This window comes from Plectropomus leopardus, chromosome 20 (genome assembly GCF_008729295.1).
Source record: "Plectropomus leopardus isolate mb chromosome 20, YSFRI_Pleo_2.0, whole genome shotgun sequence".
Lineage (NCBI taxonomy): Eukaryota > Metazoa > Chordata > Actinopteri > Perciformes > Serranidae > Plectropomus > Plectropomus leopardus.
In genome coordinates, this window is record NC_056482.1 from 1,278,087 (window position 1) to 1,294,816 (window position 16,730).

General features: G+C 38.1%; 1 protein-coding gene across 1 annotated transcript; it reads right to left on the minus strand.

Annotated features, from left to right (window-relative positions):
• Window positions 1-1,237: 1,237 nt before the first annotated feature.
• smyd1a (SET and MYND domain containing 1a) lies at window positions 1,238-14,668 on the minus strand. Its single transcript, XM_042509576.1, has 10 exons — window positions 14,383-14,668; window positions 9,942-10,118; window positions 7,433-7,646; window positions 7,205-7,335; window positions 7,012-7,050; window positions 5,538-5,733; window positions 5,321-5,413; window positions 4,110-4,273; window positions 2,295-2,463; window positions 1,238-1,567 (listed from the first exon to the last, which is right to left on the minus strand). Exons 1-10 carry the CDS (start codon window positions 14,517-14,519, stop codon window positions 1,469-1,471), a joined length of 1,419 nt encoding a protein of 472 aa, XP_042365510.1. The 5' UTR covers window positions 14,520-14,668; the 3' UTR covers window positions 1,238-1,468.
• Window positions 14,669-16,730: the final 2,062 nt, after the last annotated feature.

Here is a 16,730-nt window from a genome sequence, read left to right on the forward strand (position 1 = left end):
TTTCGGACAACATACTATAGTATCACTTATTTTGCCAACCATACTGTGACTTCTTTTTTTTGTTATTACTTTGACTAACACTGACATTCTTTCTCCATTTTTATGTCATACTATACTATGAGGATTTTTTTTGCATTCCTAAGATTTACTTTACTATGATGTCATTTTACGTTTTCTCAGCATTTTTAAGACACACTATATTATGACTATGACTTTTCTGATTTCTATTACATATAATACTACAACATTTTTTGCATCTTTATGACAGACTTTGCTATGAATTTTTTTTCCTGATTTTTATGACCTATTATACTATGATTTTTTGGGGGGAGTTGCATTGAAGACATACAGTAATACGCCTTTTTTCACCCCATTATACTAAGACCCTTTTTTTATTGTTATAACATACAACACTGACAGTTTTTTTTGTTCTGCATTTTTAAGACGTTCTATGCTGTGAGGACATTTTAAATTCATAAGACAAACAGTCCTGTGATGTAGTTTTTTTTTTTTTGGTTTTAAAACAAACTATACAATTATGTTTTATTACATACTCATTTTTATGACCTACTGTACTATGACTTTTCTTCTTATTTCTGTGACATACACTACATGGAAAAAAATATTGGGCCACCTAAACATTACACCTACAGGAGCTTTTATGACATCCCATTCTTAATCCATAGGCATTAATATGAAGTAGGCTTTCTGCAAGATTGTGGAGTGTGTCTGTGGAAATTTTTACCCATTCATCCAGAAGAGCATTAGTGAGGTCAGACACTGATGTTGGAAGAGAGGGCCAGGCTCGCAATCTCTGTTCTAGTTCATCCCAAAGGTGTTGGATAGGGTTGAGGTCGGGGCTCTGTGTGGGCCAGTCAAGTTCCTCCACACAAAACTCATCCAACCGTGACTTTATGGACCTTGCTTTGTGCACTGGGACAAAGTCATGCTGAAACAGAATGACTAAGAATAAGTAAGAGATATATAAAGAGACATCTGTCCATATTACTTTCTATCATTTTACCCTTTCTGTGGTCTGTTAAATGTGACTTACCAAAGAAACCCACACAAACACAGAAAGACATACTTGTCTGCTGCAGCACCTTGTACACAGCTCTGCTCTACTGGCAATTGGAAAGCTGTCTATAGACTATTTTTAGCAGGTTTATCCATGTTTGAAAAACCTACTTGCAGGCGCCAATTTTGATAGAAAAGAGGCTTAAGTGATTACAACACATGTTGTATCTTCACTTTTATTGTAGATACTGTACATGCAACATGTTGTGCTGCATCTGCACATGGTGATTTTAACAGAACAGTGTGTGATCAGATACACTGGTGATGCAGACATTCAGCACAGGCACAGGGACTCAGGGTGCAGAGCTTATGAAGACATGCAGTATAGAAGGTCTGACAAGTTCATCAGTGATGAAGGTGATTGTTGCTGCAGAGGAGGCCTTAGATCATCTTAGGACTGGATCTTCAGAGCAGCGTCCCTCATGCTGTGGTACACCTGCTCATTCTGCTTGAACATCTTCAGCTCCACCTCAGTCTGTGCGCGCATGGACTGAAGAGCATAAAAAAGCAAGATCAGTGGGAGTAGTGTACTAACAAAATTATCACTGAAACATAATTTGAAATATTTGCATATGATAATTATAAATATAGTTTTACTTATTTTTTTTTTATTTTTTTTTCCCTACACATTTACCTTTTCTTTTTCTTTTTAGAGAAGAGCAAATTGGTTTGATATCTCCCAAATAAATGGGAAGAAGGCAATGAGCAACAAAAGAAGAAATGACCTCAAAATTAGTGAAAAGTACAAGGAAATTACCAGAATTTTTTAAAAAGAATAATTATAATAATTTAAAATAGTTATAATAATAATAATTTTGTAACATAATTCAAAATATGTAATTGTGATCACTATAAATATAGTTTTTCTTTTTTTCCCTAGACATATTTCCCTAACATTTTAAGACTAATTTTCTAAATATATTTATTTCATGTAATTTGTGAAACATTTGTTATAAAGTTGCTCATTGACTTTTTTTCCATTATTTTGGAGAAAATCACACTAATTTGCTCTGGGTTCAAAAGTTTAAACACTTGTGAAAGGCGTCTGAAAGCAGCACGAGAAAAGTGATATTGCTCTTGTGATACTGGTTTAAATAATGCATACTTTTTTTACACTCAGCTTGTATACTACTATATATACAACTATATTTTCAATGTGTAGTTGTTGCTCTAAAGTCACAGCTTAACCCATAAAACTAAAGTACTGCAGAATGTACCTCCAGGTCTCTGGTGATGGCGTGGTTGGGTCCATGGGTGACCATGAGGATGCGGTAGGCCTTGCAGATCATTTTGTGACCCACCTCTATCTGGCCCCCATGCCAGTGGGTGACACCTGCTCGCATGATGGCCATGCCCAGTTGGGCATTGTTGGGGTGGTACAGCTTTCTGCAGAAACATGAAGAGACCCAACCCAGTACTGAATGTATCTACTAACCAGTTTTTGGTGTATCACAGCCTGATCATTGTCATTCCTGTATGCCACAGAGTTCAGTTGTTGTCCAAAAACTATTAAAACAATGAGCCAGAAATAGTCACTTGAAACAATCGTCCCCAACATATGTACCATTTCCACTCACACTGAGTTCCCAGTAGATGACTGGCAAATCCTTTCTGGCAAGGATTTGCACTTTTCACACATGCACATTTCCGTCTCACACCTTTTCACACATTCCATGGAATTGCCATGGTCATGCAACACTTCTGAATGTCAAAAGCTGTCAAATTTAGATGGGGAAAGCCCAGCTGTATATTGGGGAAGCCAGTGGCAACTTCTAAGGATGCAAAATCACTAGCAATTCAAATACGCCCCAAGCAAAGCAGCTCAGCCTTAATTACAATTTCTCCCAGTGGCCACTCATATTCCAACCAAAAAAAAAATCCCTGCAGCCCAAAAGGCATTTTTCACTTTGGTCACCATTATATAAGATATGTCTGTAAAACTGTTGCCAGGACACCCTAAACTGCAAACAAGGTCAATTATGACTATTTCTATTATGGATTTTTGATTGATAAAGGTTCAATATTTGTAAAATTTTCCCTGGAGTCAAGAGAGGGGATTTAAAATCAGTGACATGATGAATCACTGACACCAGTATCTAGATTTTATAAAAACCTATTCCTCATATTCACTTTTTTTTCATGTGCAACACAAGCATGTGGTTAAAAAAAAGGTTTAGCTTAATGTTCATACTGGAAGCAAACAACAGGTGAAAGTCCAGGGTTTGTTGGATAAACCCACCTCCCCTCTTGCCCCGTCTGCCCTATCAGGACTTCCTGGCTCCTTATCAGCATTCCATACTGACTCCATCCAGCAGCATACAGACGCAATAGGTTCTGTCTGGCTGCATTTTAAAATGACGCCAGTGGCTGGCGTATTGCACAGCTACAACAGGTGCCCTTTGGCTGACCAACTGCATTTCTTAGCCATGAAAGGTGCCATCGGGCTGCATTATAAACTGATACCATCTGCTGGAGAATCACCCTGCTGCGAAAAGTGAGTTTTGGCTTTGGTGTCTGATGCAAAAATAACTCGCAAAGCAACTCTAGCCTATTTAATGAGTTTAGAATGATAATGGGCTTGATTCTCCTACCAAACTATTAAGTGTTTAGGTAAGTAAAGGTTTCAGTGATAACTTATGGTGACATTAGGGCTGATCACACTATCATGCCAGGCACGACCAGTGTGCTGCGTGTGTTTGGCCAAAAGTGACATCAAGCTAAAAAGTTACAAATATTTTAACTTTTATACACGCCCAAAACCTGCCAGAAAAACACCTGGTGCAGCAGCAAGAGAGGCTGTACCACAGGAAAACAATGTTTTTTTAGGGATGCGTCTCAGCATGATCAGTCCTATAGGATGCTTCTAAGTAAAAATTTATGAATAATGGGGTGTTCTTACATCAGTCTTAGCCATTATTTCCAAACTAATCTTTTTGTTTTTTTCTCATCTCATGCAGAATATCAGTGTCTTCAGTGTAATCGTTGCTGTTTTACTGTATTCCTCCAGAACAAAGCACTCCATCAGCACTCACCTGTATCCCTCCACCATCCTGCGGGTGCAGTTTGCAGCCTCAGCGAAGGACTGCATGTATGAGAGCACCTCACTGGCAACGCTGAGCACACGCAGCTTATACAGATGAGTGTCAGCTAAGACGTTCTCCTGCTTCTCCAGACACTCACGGCACAACTTCACCACCTGAGAGAGGACAGACAGAACACAGCGCAGGGACGAGACAAGAAGAAAGTGAAGCATTTGAACCCTTAGGGACCATTTGGTTCATTTTCATTCTTTTCATTCTTTATTTTTGTTTTATCATTTTGGCTGTGTTCATGCATATGGCATATATTTTGGCAAGATTGTGTGTATTTTTGTTAAATCTTAGAATTACCAGCTAAATTGTTACATTCAGACTGTTAAGAAATGCTCCACTGAAACCCATTCAAAGTGACATTTTTGATCCCACAGCCATCAAAGCATAAAAACATGCATTGTATTATTTCTGGGTGTTATTCTGGGCTTTTGCTTAAGAATTTGTCATTTTTGCTATTTTCCACCTAATAACATCATTTGTTTTTACCATATTTGGCATATGGAGAAAATACATGCTATTTCCACTAGGTGCACTGTCACAATGTTGCTGCTAATCATTGACATATCCCAGACTGTGATAATCTAAGAATAAAATCTACTTTGCATGTAGTATATTGTATTCTTTTTATAATTATTCATAATTAGGACTGTTATTGGTTAAAAAATAAATAAACTCAATAAAAGTGTAAAATCATATTCATGTATAATATCTTTTATAGCCTGATTTTGAAAAGCACATTTTGTGTGAGTATTTGACACTGCAGAAGAAAAAAAATAAAAAATCAATGTTAATGCTAATTATTGACATATCCTCAGCTGTGATAATCAAAAATAATAATAATCTACTTTGTATGTATTATATTGAAAATAAACCTTTTTTTCATCTATAAACATAGTGACATCATGTCAAAAACCTGACATTTCAAGGGTTAAAATTCAGAAAATTAAGTAACAGGATATTTATGATTGATGTTGGTTTAAAAAAAATAACTCGATGAAAGTAGAAAATAATATTATTATATGATTTTTTTTAAAGCTTGATTCTGTAAAACACATTTGTGTGCAGAGCAATATGAGTGTGTATAATATTAAAGTGGACCCTAAAGGTTAAGTAGAAGAGAAAGCAGAAAAGCAGAAAGTACTGGTGCATACCTCTTGGTAATCCTTCTCAGTGCGGAACCTCTCGATCTTCTCCAGACACTCTTTACTGAAGGCAGTCACCTCTTTGACCTTATCAGCAGACGGCTGAGAGGGAGACACAACCACAGCACAGCTGACAGGGATGTACAGTGCTCTCAGTTTCACACATGTCAAATAAAAAATGAAAAAGACTGTGTTTTGTGGGACTGTTATCATTTATAAACCCAACTTTTTTCCCCTCGCTCTCTGAGGCAGCCATCATCAGGTCATCCTTGATGTGCTGGCTGCAGTGTTCGCAGGTGCACTCGAAGTGGAAGCAGTCCTGCAGCTTCTTCTGACGGTCAGCAGACAGGCTGAGGAAGTCCACGTAGCTGACAGTCAACTCCTGCCCCTCTGGGATTTTCTCCAGAGCTCGCAGCTCGATCCTGAGACAGAGGAGGACCGGATGGGGTCTGTTTTTTTTATATCTAATGCATATTTGCATCAAATCCCAATATTGTGTGCATATTGGCTTTTACTGTCAACATGTACTAAAAAATAAGTATGAATGTGACCTGCTAATCTTCTCAACTACACCTCTGGTGCTCAGCCGTAAACTATATGTGTGTGTGTATATATATACACACACACATACATGCTGATGACACCATGCTATATTGCTCTAGGAAAGGTTTGGAACTGAACTTGAATTTAAATAAAAACAAAGTTTCGAAGAATTTCTGGATGTATGGTAGTCACTGCTGTTAGTGTGTGATATGTAGTGTAAAAGCACTTTGACTGTTTGAAAGACAGACTATATTATGGAGGCCCTTGAGGGTCAGAACATTACAACAATTTAGAAAACACTGCAAAACTTCCCAAAACATTATATTTCCCTGAACAAATCAAAAGACGTAATAATACAGGAGGCTTGAATCACACCAAATGTTGTTTTGTTTTGTGAAATGTTTTGTTTTGGTAAATGTAGTTTTGTTTTGTGAAATGTATTGTTGTGGAAAATGTTGTGTTTTGGGAAATGTTATTTTATTTAGGTAAATGTCTTGTTTTGTGAAATGCTGTAATTTGTAGTGATGTAGTAATTTGGGAAATGTTTTGTCGTAGGACATGTTTTGCTTTGGGAAATGTATTTTTTTTTTGGCAAGTCTTGTAGTGTTTTGGGAAATGTGTTGTGAAATATATTTTGTTTTGGCAAATGTTTTCTTTTGGGAAATGTATTGTTTTGGGAAGTGTAGTTTTTTGGGAAGTCTTGAAGTGTTTTTGGATATGTTGTAGTGTTTTGGGAAGTTTTTAAGTGTTTTGGGAAATGTGATGTTTTGGTTAGTCATTTACCCAGCTTTTTGCCTCTACGTGAGAGTCTACTGGCTCTTATGTCATACTTAGCATACAACCATGAGAGCGATATTCTTGTCATCTAAATCTCAAGTTGATTTTCGTTTAACTCATTCACTTCTTTATCCTCAGTCTAATGTAACTTTATCTTTCATTTGTTTATCAGTAAGAGTCACATTAAATTGCAGCATTATATGTGATAATTCAATTAATGGCCAAAGAGATTTAATGAATGAATGAATGTTAAGCTACACGCCATTACTGTAAATGTTGTTTGAGTGGTACTGTAGTAGATCAAATGGATTTAGTGCACATTTTTCAGCCACTTCACAGCTAATAACAGAAGCAGATGGTTGATCAGCTGTTTTACGTACCTCCTCTTAGAGTGGAGAGCAGAACTCACTGCTGACTGGCTGCAAAAAAAAAGGCAAGTCAATTTATCTAATAAACATGCATATGAGCTGTGCATATTATATATTCCTGAATAAAGTTTTATACGTCATTTCTCCATGATTAGCTTGTTAGACAGCTGCATCATTGTGGTTTCACAGGAGCTTTGATACCTACTTGCCGTGATTGAGGATGACGGTGCAGTTGGGCCAACAGTCATGGTTGACCAGACAAAGGTTTGGGAAGAGACCCACACCGACTGCCTGCAGGCCTCTCTGGTCACTCAGTGTGAATCCATTACACTTGATCTGCAGAGACAGACACAGTGGAGGGAGAGAAGAAGCAGGTGTGGGAGAGACAAAGTACTGGCTGCTGGTGAATGATAATGCAGAATGAGATTCTTACGATGCCAAAGATGTGTGAGATGTAGTCAGGGGAGTGCTGCTTTCTTCCACAGGACCAGTACTCCAGGAAGCTTTGCACGTCCGTCTTGAGCTTCTTGAGGCCTTGTTCAGGTAGATCGGCCACGTGGTCCTCCAGCTGGTCCACTGAGATCAGCTGAGAGTCTGATACGATGCCTGTGTCCTTTTGCATACGCCACAGCACACGAGCAGCAAGACTGGGCAGGGGGATTATGGGTAGAGGAGAGAGACATCACCGTCATATATCAAGGAGATATTGGGCCTCATGCAGCACCAGCCTCTTAAATTTCTCTTATATATATTTTCTCGTAAAAAAATAAGAGAAGTCAGCGTCAGATGCACCAAACATTCTTAACCATCTGTTACTTGATTTTGTTTTATTTATGTATTTATTGTAATTTTTATTAACTTTCTGTTGTCATAGTTTTGTTTTAGGGATTTGTGCTAATTTCTGGGTAATTCTCTTGTACTTTTTGCTAAGTTCTTGCTCATTTCTTTCATAAGTTTCTTATTGCCCTCTCCCTATAATTTCAAAAGAAATTGAGCCAATCTTCTCAGGTATCAAAGGGTTAATATACCCATCCATGCCAAATATTTAAAAAATAATGTCAAATGTTCTTTCTCAAGTCCCCCTATCCTCATATTCAGAGGGAGGCTGTTCCACAGGAGGTATAACAGGATCTTTGTCTTTGTTTTCACCTCGTCTTAAAGTTTCAATGTTTTTATGTTATTTGTGTACAGCTTTCAGTGAGATTAACCAAACAGAATTTCTTTGTACATCTACAAAGACAAATTAAGTGTCTAATGCATTGTGTCTCAAGCTCCACTAAAGGCCCCTAGAGTCTGCAGCATTCTGAAAAGTACTACAACATGTTTTCTATTCTCTTCTAGGACAACAGTGTCCTATCGTAGATAGATGTGTATCTACTTGTCAGGATAAAGCACTGTCCCATTTCCCAGGGTCAGCACACACCAACATGTTGTATCACCTTCACTTCTCGGATCAGACATCCTGACTACTGTACCTTGACTCCCTCTCTTTCTGTCTGTATGAAGTGGCTGGTGTGTAATTTGGCCATAACTGACACGTGTCAAATGACAATCTGAAAATTAGATTGGAAGATGTGTTACTGTGGGTGCAAAGATGATCATTTGGCCTGGATAATCTCCAAAATTATTAATTCTCTGTGCAACAGGAATAATAACAAAAAGTCATGAAAAAATAGTCACTAATTTTTTTATACATGATATTCTGGCACTAAAAGAAGGGTTTGGCATTCCCTCATTCACTTCACTAACATGCAAACTCCTCACAGGAGGGCTCCAATGGGCCGGCAAGTTTGAACCCAGAATGGCCTCCCCACCGTGAATCCCAGCTAAGATTGTGCCGTTACATAAATCAAAATGATTCATTCTCTGAAGACCATGAATGTGTTATACATTTCTGGGCAGTCTCACCATAAAATGCATTAGTAGAAGGTAATGTATAATGGCAATGTGCAATTGGTGTAAATGTCTTTTTTAAGCACTGAATTTTGCATATTCTTTATACTATATATAATTTGCTTTATTTATCTTGTACATACTGTACCTTACTTTGATATTCCTTAGCTGTTGTAATGCAAATCTCAATGTTGTGGGACTAATAAAGGGTTATCTTATTTTATCCTACTTTTGGGTGCTAGGTTTTCAATAAACTTGTATTCAGAGAGATAAACATGTGTTTAGACATTTCACTCAAAACCACAAATGTCAGCCTCGTGGTGTCACTGGAGAAAATGATGGACCCAAAAGTGATGGACCACCTGACCAAAAAGAAGTCATTACAAAACATATGAATTCATCCTCTGGGGAACATGATTATCCTTGAAATCCAGCCCTCAGTCTTTGAGACACCTTGTCATGCAGTGGCTTAAAGGTAGTTACAATGGGCTCCAGTGCACGATACCAGGATGGGCCCTCCTGACAGATTTTGCACCCAAACCAGTTAATTGTGTCGTCACATGATCAAATAAAGACCCAACACTGGACAGTATTATCACACATACTACCCAACAATCATTATGGAATATCTGTTCATGACAAAAATACCAAAGAAAACAAGAAATTATTTATATTTTGATAGTTTATGTAAAATAAGCATCATTTTGTTATCAATTACAACAAACTATTTCACAAAAATGCTTTTTTTTTTAAAAAAGAAAAGAAAACTATGGTGCATGTGGGGTGTTTGATGACATAAATGGTGACTTCTTAAATTTAACAGAAGTTCTTTTTTCCAACACAGGTGAAATTTTGAGAGGCAATCTGAATCACTCACAAGCATCCTCTTTCCAGCCGATGCATTACTGGGCCCCACCACCTTATGGGCCCCAGTGGAACCACACTGTCTATATTTACACCCCTGTTGTCATGGACCCAAGTGTTGTTCAAGAAAAAAATTTGGCCTGATGGTATTAGAGCAACAGTGAGGATGGGTCTGTTTTTCTTACCGAACGTTCTCGCTGGGCGCCTTGCCGAGCTTCCTGATGGCTCCACATTCCTGCTTGTGTTCGTCCCAGCATGCAGTCTGGCAGGTACGGTCACAGTAATGAGCAAACTTACACTGGGCACAACGGTGCAGTTTGGCCTGGCACCGGAAACAGCTGTGGCACACCTGATAGGCCAAGCTGAGAGGAAAACAGAGGAAACAGACAAATATTACAGCTGCCCATAAAAAAATGTTTCACTGACATCTCAAAGAAAACTAAAGTGTTTAAAGAGACGAGAGAGCTAAAGTTAGTCACCTGAGCTTTCTCTAAACAAAACACTCATTCTCTGCTGTTTATGGGATTTAAAGGTTTAAGGTTTAAGGTTTTGGCTTCACTGTTAAATGCCAATTGTGTTTTTCATTTTCCATGAAACATCAAACACACACAAAATGTATTTGCCACAGATGAATGCATGCTCCACCCTTTGAAACCTGGATGGAAAAAGGAAAATGAGCAAATTGCACGAAAATGGTAAAGGGTGACAGGAAAAAAAACCCTGACAATTAATATTTAAAACAGGACAGGGAGAAGAAAAAGAGAAATATGTCCAGCAAATATATTTATGATTCTTAGAATTAAGTATTTAAAATATGTAACAGAATATTTTTTATTTTTAATATATATATTTTAACACATTTTTCAGGTCATTTCTTTTTCATTTTTTTGTTTACTTTACTTTTTTTTTTTAAAAAAAAGATTGTCAGGGAATTTTCTTATTACTTTTTACTAATGTGTTTTTGGCGTAATTTCTTTTCTACTTCTTTTTGAAAGAAATCAAGATGATTTTACAAAAACTCAATGCAACACCATAAAACATCACAAACTATAGCCTTAAAAACAACCTGGGAGAGATTTTTTTCACACTTTGTAAAGAAAAGGGAACATTATGATTTTCTAAAAAAAAGCCATATTTTGCAAACCTGCAATGGAAACAGTTTTTTATGTCTTGTGATAATATTAGCCCCCCCCCCCGACTTGGTTTTCACTCAGTTGGTTTATTATAAGGTTGTGTTTTCTTGGTTTTTGGGTTTCAGTTTATTGTGTTTCTGTGCTACCTTTCCCTCTTTTACCAGTGACACAGCTGTTCTGCATCAGCTTCATTAGTCCTTCCTGCTCTTCAGTTTCTCTTAGCCAATCAGCTACCTGCCTGTTCTTCTGCCTCATCAGCTTATTCCCATCACCTGTGCTTCTCCACCTTTTTCTCCAGTCTAGTTTGTATTTAAAGCAACATTATGAAACTTTTAGTAGGTTTCTAAATCTCATTCTCAGGTCGACAAATACTGATGCTTTTGGTTGATGGTCAGCCTGAAGCGTCAACCCAAAATGTCAGTATTTGAGGATTTGGGAACGAAACTCAACAGTCAACTAAAAGTTGTATAATGTTGCTTTAGGTACTTTTAGTTTTTTTTCAGTTCAGTCTTTGTTGGATCTTTGATTTGGTTGTGTGGTGTTCAGTTGCTTTTTCCCTGGAATTAAGAGTGATCTTTTTGAGTATCTGTCTCCTGCATTTCGGTCCCTTTGTCCACACCACATGACAAAGAGAACCACTTTTTCATGACATGTCTTGACTAAATTCTAAAATCTCTTAATCAAAAATTGGAATTTTTGTTCAATTGTCTCAAAAACCCAAAAAATAATATTTAATTAGTACCTACTCTGATTCATTTTTCTCTACATAGTAAATGTTTTTTTTGTCAGTGATTTATGAAGCTTATTGCAGTCAGTGACAGTCTCATGATTTGATTTTGAGAGTTTCTCTCTATTTTGAGATGTTATTATAGTTTAATAACCAATTCTGGCTTCCATGAATTTGCATTCACTTTTTCACTTGTTTTTCTTTATTGCTATTCTCTTTGACTTAATGCCTTGATGTTGTTATTGACATTCATCTTGGAAAATTGTTAACAAGGACGGAAATAAACTACCGTTACCATTCTCATATTCACTACTTCATTTATCAAATGCATTCTATTTACTACAAAATACCATATCTGTGTTTTATTATTAAATAAACAGTATGCATGAATAAGACATATACACATACCTTGTATATAAATATCATAAATAAAATATGATCACAGCTCTCTCAGTTTGTTTTAACTTAAGAGAAGAGTTATGGAACGTAGCTCCAGACTTGCAAACATGACACAGAACCTTTCTGTCGTCACTGTTTGAGCTGTTTGGATGCCGGCGACACACTAAACTGTGAACACACAGGTCTGAGGCAACAGCAGCATGTGTCTGTGTGTGTAAACAGTTTATTCAGCAGAGTCCTAAGGGACACAGAACAGACTTGTTAATGCTTCTGATGATTGTTGGCCCTGTGCAGCTTCACACACAAACACACACACACACACACACACACACACACACACACACACACACACACACACAGGCTCACAGTCACTGGCAGCTGTTTTGTAATTGTAGTTTTGGACAGCTCCTGTCTTACATTAGGCAGATCCATTAGTGCATGCCTACTGTGTTGGACACCTTTAGTGAGCCAGCGTCCTGCAGCGAGGCTCTTATAAGGCTTAAACACTATGCTACCAGATCAGTGTGGCATTCCAGCACACAGACGAACCAGACTGCAGTCAGCTTTAATACCAACCAACTATTCAGTCCAGAACATCATGTGCACTGTGTGCATGTTGCAGAATGCAATAGCTGCATCATTCGCATTATATGCATGCCCTAGCTTTTAAAAGAAACGCCTGTTGAGGACACGAAAGCCCAGGGGACAGAAATCCGGGTTAAAGGGACCCATGAGAAAAATAAAATGAGCATTAAAGCCAAACTAATTGTTGGTGCTTCTTACAATAGTTAGTTAAAATGAGCAAATGAGAAGGTGATATCACTGTTATGTCTGTGCAGTAAATGTGGAGCTGGAGCCATTTAGCAGCATTTTTTTAATTGCTTTTTTTTTTTTTTTAATTTATGAGCTTTAGTTGGTGTATTTAACTTAGACATAGCCAGGCTCACTGTTTCACCCTGCCTCCAGTCTCTATGCTATGCTAAGCTAATAGCATGCTGGTTATCTAATGTAATGAATGTGCGCATTTCCTAGAATCTTTTTAAACATTGATAATATAGATAATTTTTTTTAGGTTGAATGGTTAAAATTGAGCAATCACCTGTGATCGCAAAAATTAAAGACAGCAAACATAGTTAGAAATATTATCATTATGGCATTATGGACATACATACAATGACAAAAGCTTGCAGGTAAACAATACTATCCACTCTTGCTACAATTAGTTACTTCCATGGTGCATTGTGCAACACCCTGCACTGGCGACACATCTTTGATAACAATGGTTCTGCTCAAAACTGGCAGAAACCCAAACTGGTCCGCAAGACAGCATCAAGATAGCTGAATGAAACTGGCTCAAGAACTAGATCTAACCTGGTGGAAAAGGGGGTACTCCAAGAAAGAAAGTCCAAGAAAGACCACGTCAGTCCAGTTCTCCAATCTTTATATTGTCTGCCTTTGAGTTTAAATTCATTAAATACCTTCATTAGTTTAAGATACTAAATGGTTTGGGGGCCACAATATAATTCTGATGGTTTTTAAAGCCCTGACATAGACCGGTAGTGGTTGAAACATGTTGGCTTTTTTAACGATTTAGCCACTGTTATGATGGCTTCATTATATTATAAACATTTTTCAAGTTCCTGTTTATTCTGTTGGTTCCCATTTTCCATGACACACACAAGTTTTTGACCTACGTTTGATTATAGCCTACCGAGCAACCAGTCATCTCTCTTGTTTTCAACGTTTCTGATGTGCACTGACATTATTAACAGTCCAAACTTCTCAGGTCTACAGTCTGACCCCAGAGTCAAAACATGGAGGAGCAGCATTTAGTTTCCATGCACCAAATATCTATAAAAAACTGCCACAAGACTTGGACTTTTAACAGCTGTATACAATATTCCAGGTGTAGCATGTAACATATGAACAATTCAAAGAAATAAAGGTATTACCAATGTCTTGAAGCACAAAAAATGCCAATAGAGATTAAATTATTGCATGTAGAGGCAAGACAACCTTAGTTTTTGACTCACACCACAACAGTGCATGTGATCACTGCAGTCTCTTAATTTAATCTGAAAGCCTGCAAGTTGTCACAATCCTTTGGTGGAAGAGCCTCCTTGCTTTTGAAAATGGAATCCAAAAATACGTCATGCTCAAGCTCACATGACACCTTGACAGCTTTCTCAGTGCTGGTGTCATGAGAATTTGGGCACCTAGGAATGAGCTTACAGCTCAGAGAAGCCTGACCTAACTGCCCACAACACACCTGCAGCAAGATCTGCAAACACATGCTCAGAGAGAAAAGACCAGTCCTCCTACCTGAATATCTAAACTATAAAACCACAACAGCCAGGAGCCTCATACCTGTCAAAGACCACAGCGGAGAAACTGGCCTCGGCGAAGACCACCTCCCCAGCACTGAGCTCTTTGGTGGCCTTCAGGCCTCGACCTTTCTTCCCAGCATCAAACAGCTGAGCGCTCTCCATGTTCCCCACAGTCATTGTACTGGTGAAACAAAACAGAGGAGACAGAGAGGAGGGAGAGAGCTGCCGAGGGTGGGACCGGCCGAGGGCTAAACAAGCTGCAGGGAGGGAGTGCAGAGTTCTCAGGATTTTCTCAGGAGCACTTGCCCCCTCTCTCCTTAGCCCGACCCCTGTGATGGCCAAAAATAAATTCGCCCCCTCTAGGGGTTATACCACCTTCCCAGAGTGGGGAGAGGGGTGAGCAGTGGGAAGTGAAAGTGGGTTGGTGGAGGCAGTAGAGGTGGAGGTAGTCTATGGGTGTTGGCCCCTTGTTTGGGGTGGTTCCTTCTGTGGTATTTTGGTCCAGGGCAGCTGCAGCTGTCTGTCAGAGGCACGACAGGAAACAGAGCCGCTCACTTTCGGTGGCAGTCTTTTTGCTATATCTTTTAATGAGAAAATACTTAACCCTTTACACCTAAGCAAATTGGCTTGATTTCTTTTAAAAACACTAGAAGTCGATGAGCTATGAAAGAAGAAGCGACCCAAAAATCAGTGAGACATTAGTAAAGACAGGAGAAGGAGAAGGAGAAAGGAGAAAGGAGAAAATTACCCAAAACTTAGTAAAAAAAAGAAAGAAAAGAAAAAAGGGGGAAAAAAAAAAAGTTAAAAAAAACTTGGCAAAAAGTGCTTTAGAAATTATATGATTCTGTAACATAATTTCAAATATGTAATTCCGATAATTACCCAGTCAGTCATTTTCTGTAACCGCTTGCCCTCGTAAGGGTTCCGGGGGGGGGCTGAAGCCAATCCCAGCTGTCATTGGGCGGAAGGCGGGGTACACCCCGGACAGTTTGCCAGACACATATAGACAAACAACCATACACACTCACAGTCACACCTAAGGGCAATTTAGAGTCACCAATCAACCTGAGCTGCATGTCTTTGGACTGAGGGAGGAAGCCGGAGACACCGGAGAGAACTCACGCAGACACGGGGAGAACATGCAAGCCAGTCCCTCCGCACAGAAGGGCCCCCGCCCAGACAGAACCCCGTTCCAACTGGGATTCGAACCAGGGACCCTCTCGCTGTGAGGCAACAGTGCTAACCACAAAGTCACTGTGCCGCCCTAATTCCAATAATTAGAAACATTTTTTTTCCTAGCATTTTTGTTTTTTCCCTGAGCAAATTGGCTTGATATATTTTTAAAAAAACAAGAGAAGGAAATGACCAGTGAAAGAAAAAGTAACCTAAAAGAATTGCAAGAAATTAGTAAATACAAGAAAATGACCCAGAAAATAGTTTAAAAAAAAGAAGGAAAAGAAAGAAAAAGAAAAAAAGAGGAAAGTTTAAAAAAAGACACGTCGAAAAGTGCTTTAAAAATTATATAGTTTTGTAACATAGTTTTAAAAATATTATGATAATTATAAATGCATTTTCCCCAATATTTATGGTTTTTTCAAGACGTTCCCCTAGCTTTTTAAAAGATAATTTTCTAAATCTACTAATTTCTTGCAATTTGTGGATGATTTCTTACAGTTGTTAGATTTGTGCAGCTGTAATTATGGAGAAGACATCATCATGATTGGTCATTTGGTCTAACTGTTTAGTCAAAAACAAGTAGATTTGCTGTAGATATTTATGGCACCCTGAGGGTGAATCCTAATGATGTTGGTGAACTCCTTGATCGTTTCTTTAGCACCACTATCACGTACATGTATCCAAAAACATTCGAAATTAATTTCTATGAAATTTGTCATGTATATTCATGTTCCCAAGAGGATGAACTGTAACTTATCCTCTGGGGAAAATGAAGTTGTGCGCTATCTGTAATTCCACCATCAGGTCAAAGTACATCAAAAATATATCATAATTTAATGTGAGGATTAAATGTTGCTACATGCATTCATGGTCCCCAGAGGATGAATCCCTCACAAGGTAGTTTTGAAGTTTACACCAATTGTAATTGTAACCAATAAATTAATCAGACACATATTAGAGACTGTTCACAATTATATGCAGCTTTACAGTGGAACCTTTATATTTTTATCCTGTGATATATATATATATATATATATATATACATAGGCGTAATTTATTTAAACCAGCCACCACAACCCCCTCCCCCCAATATCATATCATAATTATTTTAAATGAATGTCACGACAATGTGGTAGATTTTCTCAATGGCAGTAAAAAAAAAAGTGACTAAATAAAGGGTTAGGGGCTAAATCTTTTATCTTTTGTCATCAA

Excerpts from the sequence above, each read along its gene's own strand:
- smyd1a (XM_042509576.1), bottom strand. The coding sequence starts at position 14,519 with ATGACTGTGGGGAACATGGAGAGCGCTCAGCTGTTTGATGCTGGGAAG. Across the intron at positions 10,119-14,382 it reads TCCGCTGTGGTCTTTGACAG|CTTGGCCTATCAGGTGTGCC; the intron begins GTATGAGGCTCC and ends TTTTCCTCTCAG. Across the intron at positions 7,051-7,204 it reads GTCATCCTCAATCACGGCAA|CCAGTCAGCAGTGAGTTCTG; the intron begins GTAGGTATCAAA and ends TTTTTTTTGCAG.